This window comes from Dermacentor andersoni, chromosome 4, assembly GCF_023375885.2.
Source record: "Dermacentor andersoni chromosome 4, qqDerAnde1_hic_scaffold, whole genome shotgun sequence".
Taxonomy (NCBI): domain Eukaryota; kingdom Metazoa; phylum Arthropoda; class Arachnida; order Ixodida; family Ixodidae; genus Dermacentor; species Dermacentor andersoni.
The window spans coordinates 149,152,000-149,174,784 of NC_092817.1; the positions used below are offsets into that span (position 1 = coordinate 149,152,000).

At 50.9% G+C, this 22,785-nt stretch overlaps 1 protein-coding gene across 2 annotated transcripts in view; it reads right to left on the reverse strand.

The window, feature by feature from the left end:
• Positions 1-675: 675 nt before the first annotated feature.
• Positions 676-22,785, reverse strand: part of LOC126537905 (sodium-dependent noradrenaline transporter-like) — a 69,383-nt gene continuing 47,273 nt past the window's right edge. Inside the window, exons 12-14 of one of the 2 annotated variants that reach the window (XM_050185009.3) lie at positions 6,027-6,127; positions 5,365-5,517; positions 1,188-1,483 (exon numbers count right to left, since the gene is read on the reverse strand). In XM_050185009.3, the coding sequence (XP_050040966.1) occupies positions 1,271-1,483; positions 5,365-5,517; positions 6,027-6,127 (467 nt within the window). In that variant the 3' untranslated portion in view covers positions 1,188-1,270. Of the gene's footprint in view, positions 1,484-5,364; positions 5,518-6,026; positions 6,128-22,785 lie in introns of both variants that reach the window. The other variant, XM_050185008.3, reaches the window with a different exon arrangement.

Consider the following 22,785-nt stretch of genomic DNA (forward strand, 5'->3'; position numbering starts at 1 on the left):
TCACTGAAGTGTTATCCCCTTTGTCGTTGACGCATTAAGTCCCCATAGACAATTTCATAAGGTTTTTAGACTTGCGATTGTACTTTTCCCCGCAAAAGGCCTGCTGGAGTTATCAGCCGGGATATCAGCTGTGGTTTCGCCGTCGGATGACGGCGAAAATGCATGCTACTGGCCGAACGCTGCCGATGAGATAAAGAACGCCCTGCTGCCTCCTCGTCGCCAGTCACGATACAGCCAGCCTTGTTCACAGAACGCACGCTTGACAGCAGCGCAACAATACCACTGCGCAAACGCTCCGTCACGCGGCGTTTTTTCATATTTCGCGGGCTTTCTTTGCAACCCGGAAAAAAGCACTACGTGAGACGTACCGTCAAGGAATCAACCCGATCGATGGTTTCTGAAAGTGCTCTGCAAATATGCGTATCAAACTTGGGGTCCTCAGCCAATAAAAAAGTTGGGTAATTAAACTTAATTAGTGAATTATGGGGAAAACAAAGAATTCTCCGTGTTACAATAGGCTATTGCGAATAGTATGCGTTCGGTTCAATTCGCTTCCCACGCGCCTTTCATTTTAAATTCTTGGCTCAGGCTATGTGGTACGCCCCTGTATATTGCAGCAACATTGCTTATACGCGGCACCCTTTCACGAAAGGCAATGAGAGTGTGAAACAAAAGATGGACGTTAGGTACGTGGGAAGTTTTAAGTGTAAAATATGACATACGCGCTTCTTCATAGGGAAACTCAGTTTACGTTGACAAAATGTGTCCTAATCTGTACTTTCACGAATTTCGCGGAAAGATGTCGCCTCACAGGTCGCACATTTGTTTTTTTTGCCCGTACACTGCCGCCGTTGAGCTGTTCTACGAAACTCTACATTTGAAAACGCGATACTCAGCGTCATAGTAGAAAATATAGAATAACGAAACAAGCTAGGAGGCAGCATTACGTCACGCGTACGGGATTCGCTAGCCGTCTCCGTGAAATCATCGCTTTCGTGTTTTTTCTGCTCATCCGCTGCTACAGATGGCAGACGCCAGCTCACTCACTCAACGAGCCATTTGACGCTTTCGAATCAATAACGAAGGTCATGAAGCAGGCTTAACGAGGCTCTATATTTGCCTCAGGCGCATCGCAGACGCAGCTTGACAACGCGGTGGCCTTTCTACAAGCTGCAGTCGTATGACTGCCGAATATGGCATGGCTTAGTGAGAAATGTTGGCACGGGCGCATTGAAGGGCCAAGCGCCCGCGCATCCGGGGTATCCGGGGCTCAGCGGGATACGCTGGGAGCGCTCGCCGCCCAGCTGCCGCCGTTCTGGTTGACGGACAGCGACGCGCGCGGCAAGCTCTTCTTGCCCCCTCTGCCGTCGGTGATTGTCGACCGGAGCGCGTTGCGCCCCGGCAGTGCCTCTTGGTAGCGAGCATAGGTTTCTGGGTTCGAGGGACCGTAACCGTCCTCGGGCTCCATCGCTGCGTATATATCCTGGAAAAAAAGAAAAAAGGAAACAAGCGAGGTGAAGCAATAGAGGACTCGATTCCTCACGTGCTAGTGAAAGTTGAGAGAACAGGTGCTATCGCGGTTTAGTGAGCGCACTCTTAGAAAAGACAGATATACGAAAGAAAGCAGGAAGGCGGGGAGGTTAACCAGAGCGAAAAATCCGGTTTGCTACCCTACACTGGAGGAGGTGGAGATAAAAAGACAGACAGACAGACAGACAGACAGACAGACAGACAGACAGACTGCCACGTTGTAGTGACGGCGAAGAACCTAGCAGCTAAACTGTGAGTCGAGAAACTTTATTGAGCGAACTCGTGCTCAGGAAAACCAAATGACACTCAAAGCACTACGATAGCGGAGAGTGCAGACGTCGATCGTCGAAATTTGATCTGCCGGTCAGACGGGTCATACAGTTTCACACAATAACTACTAGAGGGAACCCTGGTGCTGCGATCGTTCAGCCACCATGGGAATCAAGGAAAGTAGATGGATTTGTCTGATCTCCGTGCTTGTGGATTGAGACGCTCTTGTGGCTTTCTTTATTATACGCTTTATATGTCTTCACTGTTGTAAATTTCAAGGCGATCTATACTATTCTAAGTGCAGAATATTCTGCCAACACGCGCAATGGCTGCTAAATGCAGCGGCTCAACCTGTCGAGGTGGCCAAATTGAAACACACCAAGCGTCTCAACACGCTGGCTGGCCCAACGTTACTAGCAGCGGTGGACTGGCCAGCAAGAAATTCGGGAGGGCGTTCCATGCCGCTAGTCGATGCATGCGTCCGTGGCGCATGGCAACAAATGAAAAAGAAAGCGCCGGTGGCGGAATGGTATCAATATCGGCCTTCTGTGCTAGAGGTCCTGTGCTCGAATCCTGTCGTCGGACAATTTTAATAATGATTATTTGATTGTTGATTACAGAGTACGTCGTTGAAAATGACGATTTTACAAAGTCGCTGAGCCATTTGAAGCCGGAAAGACGAAGTTTACGCAAATCTCTGTACTTCCCATAATTCCCGTGCCGGCTCAACCGCTCCCACTGCAGCTCCCGTAGACACTAGCGCCAGGGTTCACTCTAGCAATTACTGTATGAAACTGTATGAGGCGCGTCGGCTATCTATGCTTGACTCGTAGAAGGTTCCAGTGTGATCGCTTGTGCGCGAACGAGGAGGAGGAGGAATAAACTTCATTTTAGTACAGAAGATTTAGGAGACCTAGGCCTCTCTACCTGGATGACGGCCTCGAGCCCTGATTACAATCTGATTTTGTTACAAAGGCTTCGGCGACAACACGAACAACAGATAGAATCGGCTACAAGAATCGAGAATGTGATGATACATACAGGAGTGGTCCGGCGCCGAGCGATAGAGGTTAACATTTGCTGGGCGGCGAAAGGCGGTCACCACAGAAAGATAAACAAGCGCACGTATCAATAGATAGATAGATAGATAGATAGATACATAGATAGACAGATAGAGAAAGCACATGCATAATAATCGCAGCCATTCAGAGCACAGGTGCATCTCACTCCGCCACAGCAGCTGTGGAAGAAGGCGACGACGAACGCGCGAACAGTGGCACAAGCGCGTTCCTCGCGGTTACGCCGAGGGACGGCGAGACGGCGACCCAGGCATGAAACTATTGACAGCGCGAAACGGCACGAACTACACAAGAAAGACACACTGACAAGCGGTGACTATCAACAGATAACTTTATCGACAACACACACACACACACACACAGAAACGGGCTACCGCAGAGTTGCGCACTAATACCATGGCGCCATCTTGTAGTCTCGTGTGGCACCCTGCTTTCCTCCTCATTCGTTAGCCACATTCTCGTCCTCCGCCTGCCGCCTCGCGCTTTCACTGTAGCCTTATATACTCCGCTTTCCTCTTCGCTGTTGCCGCTCTTCATCCCCCGCTCCGCTCCGCATTCGCCCTTTCATCTTTCTCTTTGCTCGTTCGCTCGTTTACGAGGGACGCTGAGGCATGCCGACACTCAACGCACGAATGTGCGCCTATGAGCTGCGCTCTAAAATGGGCCAGCGCTTACGGCAGCCGTTACCAAGTCATGATGGGCAACCGGGCGCGTTCCCACATTGAAGAGGAAAGGGCACAATTAATTCATTCTGCCTACACTAACATGAGGCAGTAACTTGGCGGCTAACAAAGGAGCTTAAGAAGTTGAAGACTGTGCAACAAGTGATTAAACAAAACATGTTAGGCGTGGCATTAAGCTACATGGAGACGGCGGTGTGGATACAGAGAAAACGAGGTAGCCGATATTATAGTGCATACTAAAGCGAAATTGAGTTGGGCAGGCCATGTAATGCATAGGGAGGGTAACCGGTGGTCTGTTATAGTTACAGGACAGGTGCCAAGGGAAGGGAAGCACAGTAGAGGACGGCAGAGAATGAGGTGCTGTGATGAAATTAATCAATCTGCAGGCATCGGATGGTGTCAGCTGGTCCAAAACAGGAGTATAATTGGTAAGCGATGGGAGAGGCCTTCGTCCTGCAGTGGACATAAAATAGGCTTATGAATTAAGGCGAAAGCCTTAAGAGGAAGCTTTAGCTCGGGTGCTCCTATCTAAATACATGTAAAAAGAGAATTCGTTTTTCTTAGCAACCACTGCACCAAATTTGACGAGATTTGTTGCATTTAAAAGAAAAACTTAAAATCTAGTGACTGTTGGGTTCGAATTATTGAGTTAGGTTGTCAATTTTTTATTAAAAATTGGCGAAAATCGAAAATTTTCGAGAAACGACACTATCAAGTTTACAACTCTGTAACTCAACAACCAAAAATTATAATACAATTCTGTGAGTTGCGTCAAATAGCACATCTCAAGCGAAAGAAATTGATATGTTACACATGAATATAAAAAAATTTAATCGCAGGGAAATACAACTTTTGCAAAACCGTTGTAACCAACGTAACAAATTCACGCAAGATGTAAAATGACATTGAATATGTCCGCTTTGAATGATCTAATGGATGCCGTTTACAGAACCGCGATATCAGTTCTTGATGCAGAGCTATGAATTTGTAAACTTCGTGCTTCTATTTTTTTCAAACGGTCAAATATTTGAAAATCGTTTTAAGAAAATTTCAAGCCCTAAATCGAAATTCCGCTTCCAACAGTCACTAGAATTTAACATTCTCTTTCAAATGCAACAAATTTCATCAAAATCGGTCCAGGGGTTATCTCATAAAAACGTTTTTGCGTTTTACATGTATTTGAATAGGCCGCGTCGGAGTTGGGCCCGAGCTAAAGCTTCCTCTTATGTGGCTCATACTTCCGATGGTCTGAAAAACGTGGCTTGCGGTACAGAACGTCATCCGAGCTCGCCTCGCGCACAACCGCGCTCGCGCCACTGCTCGTACGTTTGTCGTCATCTTCCACAGCTGGCTCCGATGCAGCTCATCATGCCAAAAAGGCAAGGTTAATTAAGATAGCGTTAAGTCAGGCACTCAAACCCGCGACCTTCGGTGGGAGTCGAACCCTCGAGCTTATGCGGATGTCGAACGCACGGCGTTTGGTGTTAAGGCGAAGTTAATTAGGGTACTGTTAATTATCGAGTGGAGGCAGTTGAACCCACGACCTTTGGTAAGAGTCGCACCCTCGACCTTTGATGGGAGTCGAAGCCACGACCTAGTAAATTAAGGTAGTGTCAATTAAGCTACTCTAACCCGCGGCCTTTGGTGGGAGAAAACAAGTAATGAGAAGTAACAACGCATTCGAATGAGAATGTCAAGTGATTAAATGAATGTACCCTCTTTGGCGTACGCTAAAGTGACTCATTTTTTTTGGTGAAGTGGCCTGTATAAAAGAGACATGCCGCTGGGTTCGCATCACTCACGTTGCGGTTCTCGGCAAACGTGCGCATGACCTGCGTGATGACGGCCACTATGCAGCAGAGGATGATGGCCAGCTGGATGACGCCGGTCCAGGCCGGGTAAGAGTAGTCCAGCAGGTGCTGCCCCTGGGCGTTGACCGAGCCGAGACAGATGGTCTGCGAGTGATGACGCCGGCGCATTTTGTTCTGGACATTGCCAAATTCAGCCATATTGTAGAATTCAGGCCATCTTGGCCGCTTTGATTGGCTCACAGGGCCGATAGAACATTACTGATTGACTCAAAACGCAAACATGGCGCAATTGGGCAGTGTTCAGAATAACATAGTCTGACACCCGTCAGGTCTATTTTGGTAGATAATGGGTGTATTCGTACACGACGAAGAGATACTTTTGCCTGCTGCAAGGGGGAGCGCAGCCAGCACGCACGTGACTACGACGTCACGCTTTCGTCAGGCGGTGCGGCGCGCCACGTATGCGGAACATCGCGTACGCTTTTACTGGCTGCACTCTGACAAAGTGCTCGCAAGTTCAACGCCTTTCTAAGTTTCTATGGTTCGTACAAACTTCTGACGCAGACTATCAATCTTCGTAGCACGGATGAAACGAGGAATTTCGTAGTGAAAGCGCCCGGAGTCGCCAGTACTCCGTCCGCGTTAATTCTCACCAAAAGAGCCACGGGGCAGAAGTATCGCCAGCATACAAGGAGATAGGCTGAAGGCGTCTGCCCCGACATGAAGTGTATGTCGTCATTCAGCCGGACAACGCCTGGGAAAAAAAAAAATAAGAAGAAAAAAGAAGAGGAAGGTAAGGGGGCGGAGGTTTTTGAGAACAAGGTTTTCTGAAATGCGGTATTGCTTGCGACCGTTAAAACGTGCAATCAAACGGTAACGTGAACATTCGCGCAGCAGTGCTCGTTGTGATCAACAGGCAGGGGAAATGCAGAAACAGTGAAGTTGAAGGCCGATAGAAATGTAACGCATACGAGCTGCCATTCCTCTCAGACAGGCGTGTTCAGCGTTAACGCCAGATCTGCAGTATATATATATATATATATATATATATATATATATATACCACTGTGCTGTATTCGGCTGCAAAAATAACTTTCGGAAGCGAACGTAAAGTGCATCTTCAGCCGCGAAAGTACTTGACGGCATCAGTTCTTGTCGCGTGTGTGTTCCTAAGATTTTGTTTCCGTTGAGCGCACAACGACAAAGTAGGCATCCGTGATCAAACCGGGATATGAACGAAAGGTGCGTATCCGAGTCGGTCAGCTAGTGTGAAAGGACGAAGTCAACTACTTCTTCGGGCACCCACATAAAGGTTTAGTGTGCTAAGAATATTATGCTTGGCAACCACCTTTCTGGTGGCGGTTGAGCGGGGAAGTTTTATGAAAACAGTACGCGCCGACGAAGAAAATGAAGGCGTATTCTTTTAAACGCGATAGCGTTAAGGGCTCCGCGTCGCAGAAAATCGCTTGTCGGGGTCCGGCGCCGGCGTCTCCGGGTGCGAAAATTTAGGTATATGTATATGACACGCCTTGCTATATCACATGCGGTATGTGCGGGTTATATTGCCACATCATTATATCACTAAAGTTGCTCGTACACCGTGTCTTACATTCTCAGTTATTCCTTGGAATTTTGAGAATGACAGCCCACAAACAAATGTCATGAAACAAAACATCGACAGCGCACGCCTTTCATGTTAAATCTGAAATATTAAAAGTGCCAAACAATAACAGAAAACCGAAAGTGATTTTTTTGGCACGGCTGCGCACTACCTCCGGGATCGGTCCACGCAACAGGCCGCGTTTCTACCAGAAAGCTCGCCTTCGTGCATAGCGTTCGCCGCCAGCGTTTCCCGCAAAACGTTACGGGTTACATAAGCTGCATTTTCCGCGAAGCGTGTGAAGCAGTCAGGTATCTTTTAAGTGTCCTCGAACATTATAGAGCGGTAGCTCTACTACTCCAGGTACAAACCCAGAAAACTCCTGGTTCTGTAAATCTGACCTTCAAGCTCAGCTAAGGTCAAACTGGGATTTAGCCTGCCACTACCGGCGGCTTCTCCGTACGCCACGTGGGCGCCCATACCTTGAAAGCGACCTGCGATGTGCACAAAGTGCGTCGAGTGCTGATAGCTTCGTATGCGCTGTGCTTTCCACGCTTTCCGAATGCGCTGAGCAGCGTCTGTGTCCTTTCCAAAATCAAGCAAAACCATGCTATTGCTCGACAAACTTGGTTTAGTCATGTTCAACCGCGGGATACCTTTATTCTGTAACCAAAGCCATGCCTGCCGTGTGCCGGTCACCCTAAGTTCCTACGGGCTCTCCCGCGCTTCCTAGTCTCGCCGGCAAGCTGTCTGGCCAACGCCGTGCATCGCGCGCTGTATTGCCTGTATTGCAATAAAAAAAAAACATCTCAGTGCCCTTCCACTCTGTGAAGAAGGATGACCAGCGAAGCTGTGTATGTGGGCCCCCTTAATGGCGAACCGCACCTGGCCCACGTATGGGGAGTGCTTAACGCCTGCTTCACTGCCGCGGGTCGGCCCGGCATTGCATTATCTTCGGAATCGGCCCGTGTATGGGGAGTGCTTAACGCCTGCTTTACCTCCGCCGCGGGTAGGGCCGGTATTGCATTATCTTCGGGATCGGCCCGCATATGGGGAGTGCTTAACGCCTGCTTCACCTCCGCCGCGGGTCGGCCCGGCATTGCATTATCTTCGGAATCGGCCCACGTATGGGGAGTGCTTAACGCCTGCTTCACCTCCGCCGCGGGTAGGGCCGGTATTGCATCATCTTCGGGATCGGCCCGCATATGGGGAGTGCTTAACGCCTGCTTCACCTCCGCCGCGGGTCGGCCCGGCATTGCATTATCTTCGGAATCGGCCCACGTATGGGGAGTGCTTAACTCCTGCTTCACCTCCGCCGCAGGTAGGGCCGGTATTGCATTATCTTCGGAATCGGCCCACGTATGGGGAGTGCTTAACGCCTGCTTCACCTCCGCCGCGGGTCGGCCCGGCATTGCATTATCTTCGGAATCGGCCCACGTATGGGGAGTGCTTAACGCCTGCTTCACCTCCGCCGCGGGTAGGGCCGGTATTGCATCATCTTCGGGATCGGCCCGCATATGGGGAGTGCTTAACGCCTGCTTCACCTCCGCCGCGGGTCGGCCCGGCATTGCATTATCTTCGGAATCGGCCCACGTATGGGGAGTGCTTAACTCCTGCTTCACCTCCGCCGCAGGTAGGGCCGGTATTGCATTATCTTCGGAATCGGCCCACGTATGGGGAGTGCTTAACGCCTGCTTCACCTCCGCCGCGGGTCGGCCCGGCATTGCATTATCTTCGGAATCGGCCCACGTATGGGGAGTGCTTAACGCCTGCTTCACCTCCGCCGCGGGTAGGGCCGGTATTGCACTATCTTCGGGATCGGCTCACGTATGGGGAGTGCTTAACGCCTGCTTCACCTCCGCCGCGGGTCGGCCCGGCATTGCATTATCTTCGGAATCGGCCCACGTATGGGGAGTGCTTAACGCCTGCTTCACCGCCGCCGCGGGTAGGGCCGGTATTGCATCATCTTCGGGATCGGCCCGCATATGGGGAGTGCTTAACGCCTGCTTCACCTCCGCCGCGGGTCGGCCCGGCATTGCATTATCTTCGGAATCGGCCCACGTATGGGGAGTGCTTAACGCCTGCTTCACCTCCGCCGCGGGTAGGGCCGGTATTGCACTATCTACGGGATCGGCTCACGTATGGGGAGTGCTTAACGCCTGCTTCACCTCCGCCGCGGGTCGGCCCGGCATTGCATTAGCTTTGGAATCGGCCCACGTATGGGGAGTGCTTAACGCCTGCTTCACCTCCGCCGCGGGTAGGGCCGGTATTGCATCAACTTCGGGATCGGCCCGCATATGGGGAGTGCTTAACGCCTGCTTCACCTCCGCCGCGGGTCGGCCCGGCATTGCGTTAACTTCGGAATCGGCCCACGTATGGGGAGTGCTTAACGCCTGCTTCACCTCCGCCGCGGGTAGGGCCGGTATTGCATCATCTTCGGGATCGGCCCGCATATGGGGAGTGCTTAACACCTGCTTCACCTCCGCCGCGGGTCGGCCCGGCATTGCATTATCTTCGGAATCGGCCCACGTATGGGGAGTGCTTAACGCCTGCTTCACCTCCGCCGCGGGTAGGGCCGGTATTGCATCATCTTCGGGATCGGCCCGCATATGGGGAGTGCTTAACGCCTGCTTCACCTCCGCCGCGGGTCGGCCCGGCATTGCATTATCTTCGGAATCGGCCCACGTATGGGGAGTGCTTAACTCCTGCTTCACCTCCGCCGCAGGTAGGGCCGGTATTGCACCATCTTCGGGATCGGCCCGCACATGGGGAGTGCTTAACGCCTGCTTCACCTCCGCCGCGGGTCGGCCCGGCATTGCATTATCTTCGGAATCGGCCCACGTATGGGGAGTGCTTAACGCCTGCTTCACCTCCGCCACGGGTAGGGCCGGTATTGCATCATCTTCGGGATCGGCCCGCATATGGGGAGTGCTTAACGCCTGCTTCACCTCCGCCGCGGGTCGGCCCGGCATTGCATTATCTTCGGAATCGGCCCACGTATGGGGAGTGCTTAACGCCTGCTTCACCTCCGCCGCGGGTAGGGCCGGTATTGCATCATCTTCGGAACCGGCCCGCATATGGGGAGTGCTTAACGCCTGCTTCACCTCCGCCGCGGGTCGGCCCGGCATTGCATTATCTTCGGAATCGGCCCACGTATGGGGAGTGCTTAACGCCTGCTTCACCTCCGCCGCGGGTCGGCCCGGTAATGCATCATCTTCGGGATCGGCCCGCATATGGGGAGTGCTTAACGCCTGCTTCACCTCCGCCGCGGGTCGGCCCGGTAATGCATCATCTTCGGGATCGGCCCGCATATGGGGAGTGCTTAACTCCTGCTTCACCTCCGCCGCGGGTAGGGCCGGTATTGCATCATCTTCGGGATCGGCCCGCATATAGGGAGTGCTTAACGCCTGCTTCACCTCCGCCGCGGGTCGGCCCGGCATTGCATTATCTTCGGAATCGGCCCACGTATGGGGAGTGCTTAACGCCTGCTTCACCTCCGCCGCGGGTAGGGCCGGTATTGCATCATCTTCGGGATCGGCCCGCATATAGGGAGTGCTTAACGCCTGCTTCACCTCCGCCGCGGCTCGGCCCGGCATTGCATTATCTTCGGAATCGGCCCACGTATGGGGAGTGCTTAACTCCTGCTTCACCTCCGCCGCAGGTAGGGCCGGTATTGCATTATCTTCGGAATCGGCCCACGTATGGGGAGTGCTTAACGCCTGCTTCACCTCCGCCGCGGGTAGGGCCGGTATTGCACTATCTTCGGGATCGGCTCACGTATGGGGAGTGCTTAACGCCTGCTTCACCTCCGCCGCGGGTCGGCCCGGCATTGCATTATCTTCGGAATCGGCCCACGTATGGGGAGTGCTTAACGCCTGCTTCACCGCCGCCGCGGGTAGGGCCGGTATTGCATCATCTTCGGGATCGGCCCGCATATGGGGAGTGCTTAACGCCTGCTTCACCTCCGCCGCGGGTCGGCCCGGCATTGCATTATCTTCGGAATCGGCCCACGTATGGGGAGTGCTTAACGCCTGCTTCACCTCCGCCGCGGGTAGGGCCGGTATTGCACTATCTACGGGATCGGCTCACGTATGGGGAGTGCTTAACGCCTGCTTCACCTCCGCCGCGGGTCGGCCCGGCATTGCATTAGCTTTGGAATCGGCCCACGTATGGGGAGTGCTTAACGCCTGCTTCACCTCCGCCGCGGGTAGGGCCGGTATTGCATCAACTTCGGGATCGGCCCGCATATGGGGAGTGCTTAACGCCTGCTTCACCTCCGCCGCGGGTCGGCCCGGCATTGCGTTAACTTCGGAATCGGCCCACGTATGGGGAGTGCTTAACGCCTGCTTCACCTCCGCCGCGGGTAGGGCCGGTATTGCATCATCTTCGGGATCGGCCCGCATATGGGGAGTGCTTAACACCTGCTTCACCTCCGCCGCGGGTCGGCCCGGCATTGCATTATCTTCGGAATCGGCCCACGTATGGGGAGTGCTTAACGCCTGCTTCACCTCCGCCGCGGGTAGGGCCGGTATTGCATCATCTTCGGGATCGGCCCGCATATGGGGAGTGCTTAACGCCTGCTTCACCTCCGCCGCGGGTCGGCCCGGCATTGCATTATCTTCGGAATCGGCCCACGTATGGGGAGTGCTTAACTCCTGCTTCACCTCCGCCGCGGGTAGGGCCGGTATTGCATCATCTTCGGAACCGGCCCGCATATGGGGAGTGCTTAACGCCTGCTTCACCTCCAGCGCGGGTCGGCCCGGCATTGCATTATCTTCGGAATCGGCCCACGTATGGGGAGTGCTTAACGCCTGCTTCACCTCCGCCGCGGGTAGGGCCGGTATTGCATCATCTTCGGGATCGGCCCGCATATGGGGAGTGCTTAACGCCTGCTTCACATCCGCCGCGGGTCGGCCCGGCATTGCATTAACTTCGGAATCGGCCCACGTATGGGGAGTGCTTAACGCCTGCTTCACCTCCGCCGCGGGTAGGGCGGGTATTGCATCATCTTCGGGATCGGCCCGCATATGGGGAGTGCTTAACGCCTGCTTCACCTCCGCCGCGGGTCGGCCCGGCATTGCATTATCTTCGGAATCGGCCCACGTATGGGGAGTGCTTAACGCCTGCTTCACCTCCGCCGCGGGTAGGGCCGGTATTGCATCATCTTCGGGATCGGCCCGCATATGGGGAGTGCTTAACGCCTGCTTCACCTCCGCCGCGGGTCGGCCCGGCATTGCATTATCTTCGGAATCGGCCCACGTATGGGGAGTGCTTAACGCCTGCTTCACCTCCGCCGCGGGTCGGCCCGGTAATGCATCATCTTCGGGATCGGCCCGCATATGGGGAGTGCTTAACGCCTGCTTCACCTCCGCCGCGGGTCGGCCCGGTAATGCATCATCTTCGGGATCGGCCCGCATATGGGGAGTGCTTAACTCCTGCTTCACCTCCGCCGCGGGTAGGGCCGGTATTGCATCATCTTCGGGATCGGCCCGCATATAGGGAGTGCTTAACGCCTGCTTCACCTCCGCCGCGGGTCGGCCCGGCATTGCATTATCTTCGGAATCGGCCCACGTATGGGGAGTGCTTAACGCCTGCTTCACCTCCGCCGCGGGTAGGGCCGGTATTGCATCATCTTCGGGATCGGCCCGCATATAGGGAGTGCTTAACGCCTGCTTCACCTCCGCCGCGGCTCGGCCCGGCATTGCATTATCTTCGGAATCGGCCCACGTATGGGGAGTGCTTAACTCCTGCTTCAACTCCGCCGCAGGTAGGGCCGGTATTGCACCATCTTCGGGATCGGCCCACATATGGGGAGTGCTTAACGCCTGCTCCACCTCCGCCGCGGGTCGGCCCGGCATTGCATTATCTTCGGAATCGGCCCACGTATGGGGAGTGCCTAACGCCTGCTTCACCTCCGCCGCGGGTAGGGCCGGTATTGCACTATCTTCGGTATCGGCCCGCATATGGGGAGTGCTTAACGCCTGCTTCACCTCCGCCGCGGGTCGGCCCGGCATTGCATTATCTTCGGAATCGGCCCACGTATGGGGAGTGCTTAACGCCTGCTTTACCTCCGCCGCGGGTAGGGCCGGTATTGCATTATCTTCGGTATCGGCCCGCATATGGGGAGTGCTTAACGCCTGCTTCACCTCCGCCGCGGGTCGGCCCGGCATTGCATTATCTTCGGAATCGGCCCACGTATGGGGAGTGCTTAACGCCTGCTTCACCTCCGCCGCGGGTAGGGCCGGTATTGCAGTATCTTCGGGATCGGCCCGCATATGGGGAGTGCTTAACGCCTGCTTCACCTCCGCCGCGGGTCGGCCCGGTAATGCATCATCTTCGGGATCGGCCCGCATATGGGGAGTGCTTAACGCCTGCTTCACCTCCGCCGCGGGTCGGCCCGGCATTGCATTAGCTTCGGGATCGGCCCACGTATGGGGAGTGCTTAACGCCTGCTTCACCTCCGCCGCGGGTAGGGCCGGTATTGCACTATCTTCGGGATCGGCCCGCATATGGGGAGTGCTTAACGCCTGCTTCACCTCCGCCGCGGGTCGGCCCGGCATTGCATTATCTTCGGGATCGGCCCACATATGGGGAGTGCTAAAAGGGAACCTTTAGCTCGGGTGCTCCTATCTAAATACATGTTCTTTATTCATTCATTCAAGACTTTCTTTACAGAAATGCCTTGGGGGACGCGACAAAAGGCACTGAACGTGCCTGATTGGGCCTCGCCACGCTTGGCAGCTGCGGTCACACAAGCACATAAATTAATAACAAAAAGTATAGAATACAATAGCCGCAATGTGAAACACGGTAAAACAAACTTCAATAAGTGATGTTCTCCCTTTTTTTTTTGTTACATCAATAACATAAATACAGATGCAATCAGATACATTGTACAGGTATGTCGAAACAACAGTCGTCCGGGTACAGAAAATATATCGGACTTTCACAATAAAAAGTCAAGACACAGAGTAAGCGGAAACCAACTGGGATCAGTCGGGCACAATTTTGAGTCTGTGTTAAGGAAAAGATTTCTGAGCATTTTTCTGAAAATGTGCACTGAGGTAGCTGTAGCGAGTGCTTCAGCTATTTCCGGATATTCGTATCATAAAACTTAGTTTTTGATCGCCATATTGTGTGCGAGAACGTGGCCTGGGTATTAAATTATTTTGTAGGCAGTACGGACCAGGTTTCACTTGATATTCGGTTTGGAAAGGTGTTGTTTGGTGCTGATGCAATATTTCTAGGGCCAGTTTATATTTATACAATTTATGAATAGGCAGTATTTTATTTGATTTAAGAAAGGGTGTATAGTGTCTTCAGAAACTTCTAAATTTCCGATTGCACGCACCGCTCGCTTTTGCAAGAAAAAAAGACCGTCTAGGTTGGTTTTAGTCGTTGTTGACCATACTAAGAAACAGTAACATAACCGGGAATGAATAAGCGCGTAGTATATCTGCCTTTCCACCCCAGACGGGATATAATACCTTACTTTATTTAAGATTCCAACAGCTCGCCCTAGCTCACTTTGGAGCTTGTCAACGTGAGGCGTCCATGAGAGGTTTTCTTGAAATGTCACCCCCAAAAATCTAACTGATACAGATTGTTCGATGGTAACGTTCTGAAATTTTAAATCTAAGTTTACAGTCGGGTGGTATCCTCGCGGCCGGAAGAGTAAATATTTCGTTTTACTGATGTTTAATTAAAGTCAATTAGGTTGAAGCCACAAATCCAGACCTGTTAGCCGTTCGTTAGCTCGATGAAATACCTCTCTTACATGAGCACCTGAGAAGAATGCATTCGTATCGTCTGCATATAAAATATAACTGTATTTTTGTTAATGTTTACAATATCGTTAATGTATAATAAAAATGACGTTGGTCCTAGTAATGATCCCTGCGGTAGGCCAAATTTTACGTTTTAAGTCCGAGTTTACGCCATTTATGCATGTAAATTGAGCTCTCGAAGTTAAGTAGCTTTTTATCAAAGACCAAGCTTTGCCGCGTATTGCATACGATGACAATTTCTTTAAGAGCACATCGTGTTGGACACATGCAGTCAAAAGCCTTCCTAAAATCCAAAAATATTCCCAGGGTAACTATTTTTCTTTCAATGTTGTCTAGTATGTGCTCCTTTATTTCAAGAAGTGCACTTTCAGACGACTTGTTTTTCCTAAACCCGAATTGTTCGCTTACTATTGACACGTGTACTTATCGTTATCGGGCGACCACGTTTCGCCGCTTAACAACTGTAATCGCACAGCGACGGACGTGCCTGCATGTATCCGACGTTTCTGGAAAGTTATCGATGCTTCTATCCGTTGTCTGTTGTCGCCGAACCTTATGTTATCTGATTTCATCACCTGACGCGAATGGTGTAGAACTTTGTGGAAGGCACGCGGGTCCGAACGATTAGTCTGGAACATTCGACGACTGCTCTATAAAAGCCGACGCGCTTGACCCGCTGATCAGATTTTCGACGATCGCCGACTGTGTTCGCCGCTTTCGTTGTGCTATAAGTGTAGCCTGTTTTGTGGGCACAGGTTCGCCCAATAAAATCTAGTTTTGCCTTTCACAGTATTGCCACTGTGTTCTTAGCGTCACCACCACGTGACACTATTATATTGTTTGCCGTCAGAAAGCCAGAAAGTATTTTATGTATTATGTTCTCCGCTATCTTTGCAAAGATAGGAAGCACTGATATTGGACTGTAATTGTTCTTGTCTTTAACGGAACCACCTTTATGTATTACGGCCTCACGGGCTTGCTTCATTGCGTTTGGGAACACTGCGGTTGAAAGAATAAGGTTGAGAATGTGCACAAGGGGGATGCTTACCATCTGCGCGACAGCTTTCAGTGGTCTAGCTTTAATATCGTCAGCTCCAGCGGCGCAACCGTTTTTTAAAGCCAATATGACATCGTAGCCAATATGACATCAGTTATCTCATATTGATCAGTGGGTGACATAAATATAGTATTTTCACAGTGTGTTTTCACAAAATATTCGCAAGGTATTTTAGCGCGGTCATCTGCGGAAGCACCCACATTAATAAAGCGTTCGTTAAACAAGTTTGCGACGTCGATGTCACTCATGGACTCACTTTCATACAAAACACGTTTTGGCGAACTTGTCTTGCCTATAATGTCCCGGATCTCTTTCCATAGAAGACGAGAATTTTCCACAATTTCAGAAAATTTTTTCATGTAGAATTCTCGTTTTGCTTTTCTGATATCAGCACTTAATTTGGTCCTCACTTTCTTAAATATTTGAATATCACCTTCACATCTTCTGTCTAAGAACTTCTGGAAAAGTCTCTGCCTGTGTTTAATTCTGGTATATAATTCATGCGATATCCAAGGTTTTCTAGTTCTTTTGTGTACTTTAGGAGCTTTTAGCGGAAAGGAGGCATTGTAGGCAGAAGTAAAACACTTCAGAAATACATTATAAGCAACATTTGGATCGTTTTCTTTTATGACACTATCCCATTTCTGTTGTTCCATGAGTTCTTTAAACCTTAATATGTTTTGCTCCGAGTAGTCTCTAACCAGAGTTTCTTTTTCTAATGTACGCTTTTGTTTCGATGATATTAGACAATAAATTGGTAAATGACCGGTAAGATCACAAGTGATTGCACCTGACTTAACTTCATCAGGGCAAAAGCTTGCAATACACAGGTCCAATATCGTTTCAGTACTTGAGGTGACACGGGTAGGCTCGTTAATTACATTTGAACAACCATATGATTCGAAACGTTCTCTGATATGCAAGAAGGTAGCATTATTTTCAGAAGCATATATGTTAAAGTCACCGACAAAACCGCCACATTCGCGGTTGATTTCAATACTACGCACAAATACTCCTCCTGCAAACTGCATAAATTCACTTATACACCCAGATGGCGGTCGGTACACGACAGCAAGAACTATGTTACAGCCGTGAATAAAAACACACTCAAAATTTTCGTTCACAATATTATAATTTGGTGGAATTTGGTACGGCATATCCGAACGGACATACAGGGCAACGCCACCTCCGCGCTTCAATGAACGACAGGCTGACATGACGCACAGTCATATCCCGGTAGTAAAAAACAATCATCCGGTGTGAACCATGTCTCACTAAAGCAAATAAAATTGAATTCATGGTTTAGGCTCGATAAAAATAATTAACCTCATCAAATTTATTACGCAAGCTTTGGCAGTTCAAATGAAATAAAGAAAGCGTTTGCTCATCCTCCAGCTGCATAGTATGATAAGCGATATTTGACATGAATGGAGTGGCGCTTTCTTGGAAGTGTAAAAGAGGACTATGCTATCATTTCAGGTTTGCAAGATCATCCTTATCACGGACAACAAATGCACGTGCGCCGGTCTGTTTTCTTACAAGCACTTTTCCATTCGCGTGCCAAACGAACGCGTAGCCAGATTCCTTCGCCCAGCATTTTGCACTTGCCAGAAGAGCACGAGAGAACCGAGTCAGATTTTCGCAGATAAACATGTCGGTATTAGCGTCTCGTAACGCCTTCCCTTTTTTCCAGCCAAGCGTCGCGAATTTCTGACTCTTCGAAGCTAACAATTACGCCTCGTGTTTTACCCGGCTTAACAGGAAGCCTGTGTAAGGCAGTTATGTCGCTCGAGCACAGTGGCTTAAGCTCCAGTGTCGCGCCTATATCGTTAACTTTCTTCATCAAATCTTCGTCATCAGACTCCACGATGCCGTGAAATTCAATGCTCGGACGACGGCTGCGCCACTCTAGATTACGTACGTCCAGACTGAGCTGTGCAATTTCCCTGGCCCCTTCCCTCTTCTCGAACTGTTCGACTCGCTTCGTAACATCCTTGGTTAACTTTTCTTGGGCAAGAAGACGTGTTTGAAAGTCGTCAAACTTATCAGAGAGTAGTTGGACGGATGATTCAAGAGGCTCAAGCTTGGCAGACAGGGCCAGGAGAGAGTCAAGCTTACTTTCCATTGCAAGAAGCCGAGTGATTAGCTCTCGATCGGACGGCTGTTCTTCACGTGCAATATGGGATTTACTGCCACCCTCGCATGACTCACACTTCCAGGATTTATATGCGTTTCCTCGTTTCGATTTGTGTGTATCCTCCGAAACGCCACTACAGGGTCCAAGATGAAAGACAAAAGCACACTCAGAAGAGCGTATCGACGGACAGCCGTCAGCAATAAGCTGTCGGCACGCGCAGCAGCGTAACATGATGTATGCACGATCAACAACAGTTCCCTTGGCGAGAATTCGTTTTTCTCGGCAACCATTGCATCAAATTTGACGAGGTTTGTTGCATTTAAAAGAAAAATTTTAAATCTAGTGACTGCTGGTTTCGAATTCTTGAGTTAGGTCGCCCATTTTTTATTAAAGATTGGCAAATATCAAAAATTTTCAGAAAACGAAACTATCAAATTTACAACTCAGTAACTCAACAACGAAAATGATATACAATTCTGTGAATTGCATCTAATAGTACATCTAAAGCGGACAAAATTGATATGTTACATATGAATATAAATAAATTTAGTAATATGGAAATACATCTTTTGCAGAACTCTTGTAACCAACGTAGCAAATTCACGTAATATGTAAAATGACGCATAGAATTTGTCCGCTTTGAATGATCTAATGGATGCCATTTACAGATACGCGATATCTGTTCTTGATGCAGAACTATGAATTCGTAAACTTCGTGTACTTATTTTTTTCCAAGTGTCGAATGTCTTAAAATCTGTTTAACAACATTCAAGCCTTAAATCGAATTTCCGCTTCCAACTGTCACTAGAATCTTTCTCTCTCAAATGCAACAGATTTCATTAAATCGGTGCAGGGGTTATCTCTGAAAAGCGTTTTTGCGTTTTACGTGTATTTGACTAGGCCGCATCGGAGTTGGGCCCGAGTTAAAGCTTCCTCTTAACGCCTGCTTCACCTCCGCCGCGGGTCGGCCCGGCATTGCACTATCTTCGGTATCGGCCCACATATGGGGAGTGCTTAACGCCTGCTTCACCTCCGCCGCGGGTCGGCCCGGCATTGCACTACCTTCGGGATCGGCCCGCATATGGAGAGTGCTTAACGCCTGCTTCACCTCCGCCGCGGGTAGGGCCAGCATTGCAGTATCTTCGGGATCGGCCCACATATGGGGAGTGCTTAACGTCTGCTTCACCTCCGCCTCGGGTCGGCCCGGCATTGCACTACCTTCGGGATCGGCCCACATATGGGGAGTGCTTAACGCCTGCTTCACCTCCGCCACGGGTCGGCCCGGCATTGCACTATCTTCGGGATCGGCCTACATATGGGGAGTGCTTAACGTCTGCTTCACTTCCGCCTCGGGTCGGCCCGGCATTGCACTACCTTCGGGATCGGGCCACATATGGGGAGTGCTTAACGCCTGTTTCACCTCCGCCGCCTCGCCGCGGGTAGGGCCAGCATTGCACTATCTTCGGGATCGGCCCACATATGGGGAGTGCTTAACGCCTGCTTCACCTCCGCCACGGGTCGGCCCGGCATTGCACTATCTTCGGGATCGGCCTACATATGGGGAGTGCTTAACGTCTGCTTCACCTCTGCCTCGGGTCGGCCCGGCATTGCACTACCTTCGGGATCGGGCCACATATGGGGAGTGCTTAACGCCTGCTTCACCTCCGCCGCCTCGCCGCGGGTAGGGCCAGCATTGCACTATCTTCGGGATCGGCCCACATATGGGGAGTGCTTAACGTCTGCTTCACCTCCGCCTCGGGTCGGCCCGGCATTGCACTACCTTCGGGATCGGCCCACATATGGGGAGTGCTTAACGCCTGCTTCACCTCCGCCGCCTCGCCGCGGGTAGGGCCAGCATTGCACTACCTTCGTTATCGGCCCACATATGGGGAGTGCTTAACGCCTGCTTCACCTCCGCCACGGGTCAGCCCGGCATTGCACAATTTTCGGGATCGGCCCACGTATGGGGAGTGCTAAACGCCTGCTTCACCTCCGCCGCGGGTAGGGCCAGCATTGCACTATCTTCGGGATCGGTCCACATATGGGGAGTGCTTAACGTCTGCTTCACCTCCGCCTCGGGTCGGCCCGGCATTGCACTACCTTCGGGATCGGTCCACATATGGAGAGTGCTTTGCTTCACCTCCGCCGCCTCGCCGCGGGTAGGGCCAGCATTGCACTATCTTCGGGATCGGCCCACATATGGGGAGTGCTTAACGTCTGCTTCACCTCCGCCGCGGGTCGTCCCGGCATTGCACTTTCTCCGGGATCGACCCACCTATGAGGAGTTTTTTGCTTAGCACGCCAACGACACGATAATTTCCTTCGACGTTAGAGGTACACAGCTTCACTGTAAAATTGAGTCACTTCGGTATCGTTACATGATTTGAGTGCGAAATAATTATGACTTCCCTAATTAATTGGGCACGTCCATAATACGTCCTTCAAATCTCTGCCTTAATCCACCCTGCTCTAGTTTGTACCAACATTAATCCACCTTGCTCTAATTTGTACCAACCTTAATCCACTTCAATCAATTTTAAGCCACCATAATCCACCTTGCTCTAATTTGTGCCAGCCTTAATCTACTTAAATCCACTTTAATTCCCATTCATTCAGTTTACTCCACCTCAAGTCACCTTACTCTAACTTTTTCTAACTTAAATTCTGTATTGCTACTGACATCACACAAGACGCTGATGACGCCACTGATGATGGTAATCTTTGCTACCACTCGTTGCGGGCAGCGCAGACTTTTCTGCCTCATGGGACATACAATGCTTTCGCATGAACAAAGTTGCTGTTGCAGAAAGTAGTTATGCGTTTTTCAGCATTCTTGAGTCGGCGAGGTACCCTTGCTCAGACACAACCTACGAGCTAAAAGTGCGCATATCCTTTCAACTCGTCACGTGGGTCTGGTTGATCGCGCGACGTATTCGCGGCCACTGTCACCTGGTCATTTTATCGCGTGCCCCACGTTAAAGACCCTTCCGATGGAGTTATATTACAGTTTTATTTTGTAAAGATTGATGCCCGTGTGCCAGGTAAACAATGCTTAAAGAATTGTACCGCGAAACATTCAGCAGCACGAAAGCTAGGAAAACATGTTTCCTCGGAGCTTCGCAAGTAACCCCGATGGCGATGTACAGGTGCGGCACACCGCATGGCACACGGATACACCTGTGATTGTTGTCACCTAAGTGATACCTTAATAGAGTTCAGGGCTAGTCATACAATAATAACACGTTTCACATATGCTACGTGTCGACAATGTAATGCTCAGACTTGACTCGCTTCCTATTCCGATCGCGGGCACAGCTGTGGCAGCGCCTCTAAGCCCATCGTCGTTCGATACTGCGGCTATATCAAAGCTCAAAGCTTAGTGACGGCACGCTAAGAAGTTTTCCAAACGCAAAACGCTTGTTGAGACCTCTCAGGAAAACGCGAAAACTTGCCACTCGTCGGCAATTACATCACGTTCGCTGTAGACCCTATAGCCCACTTACCAGCATGGCGCTGGACGGCGCTGTAATGGCAAAATGTCACTTCGGCGTCACTCTCTCGAGTTACGCCAAAGCAAACAGCCGCGCCGTTTGCAAGTGCCTTCTCAGCGCAGGAGGAGCAGCGCGCCAAAGCGATAAGTTTCGTAATGCGTAAGCATTTTTGTGCCTGAAACACGCCCGTCCGTCAAGACGATCGCTTTCAAGATAGGACCCGCAGCAGCGAGCGAATTGACCTTCGTGCTGCCTCTCGCTTCAACTCGAACTAAGCGGCGAGAACGTAGCGCACACGAAGCTATCAGCACTCGGCGAACTCTGTTCCCATCGCAGAACGCTTTCAAGATAGGGCCCGCGCGGCCGCGCCATACGTAGCCGCCGGCGGCGTGTAGTTGATCACGGTTGATAATGGTTCACATCGAGAGGAAGCAGCGTCATCGACTATGCCTACGTACGAAGTCATCGTCGTCTCATGCTGGATTATTTCGCGGTGTTTCTCGCAATTACACCAAACACAGCAGCATACGACGACGAAATAGTAGGTGATTAGTAGCAGGTATTTGCGCTTCATTTAAATAAATCCTACAGGGTATTCGGCGTGTAATTTTTTTCTACAATTAGGGTCACTTTGGTACGAGGCCTTGTTAGCACAAGATAATGGCCGGTACTAGGAGGAAACCAGCAGTTCGCTGTTCTGAGTGCGAGCGTTCGTACGCGTTGGAAGAAACGAGGTTTAAGTCAGTATGCGATGCAAACAGGGCACATTTTACCTGTAGGGTGTGTGTGCTGGGGTCGCGACTAGGCCGTCTAGAGCAGGATAAGGATAAGCTAGCTGAGACGTTCAAGCATGCGTAAAGTAGAACCGGTGATAATAGAGAGGGTCGATGCAGGCGGGTGAGCCCAGATGAGCGCGCTTCCGGGAAAACCGATTAGGGAAGTTATATCGAAAGCCAATTGGAACACAAGTGGGACACGATGGAGAATAGGCACGTAGTGGTGATAATGGGCGGAGTGATTGACGTACTACAAGGACGAGGGACAGGGATCGCGAAGCAATAGCTAAAGGAGTTACCGATCTGTGGAATGTTTCAAAGAAAGTGCAAATTGCAGCGTGCACGTGCCAGAGGTTGAAAGGCAGCGGTACGCAATTGAAAGGGCCGAGCTTGCAGTAAACAGGAAAATTTGGACGCTAGCTAAGGCAGTGAATTTTACGGTCATTCACATCAACGGAGAGTTGCATCAAGCAGGCCGCGTATAGGTACCTTTGTGCGTGACGTCATACATATTTACCTACGGTGTAGCAACACCGGTCGGACGTACGTGGATTCGCGGCACGG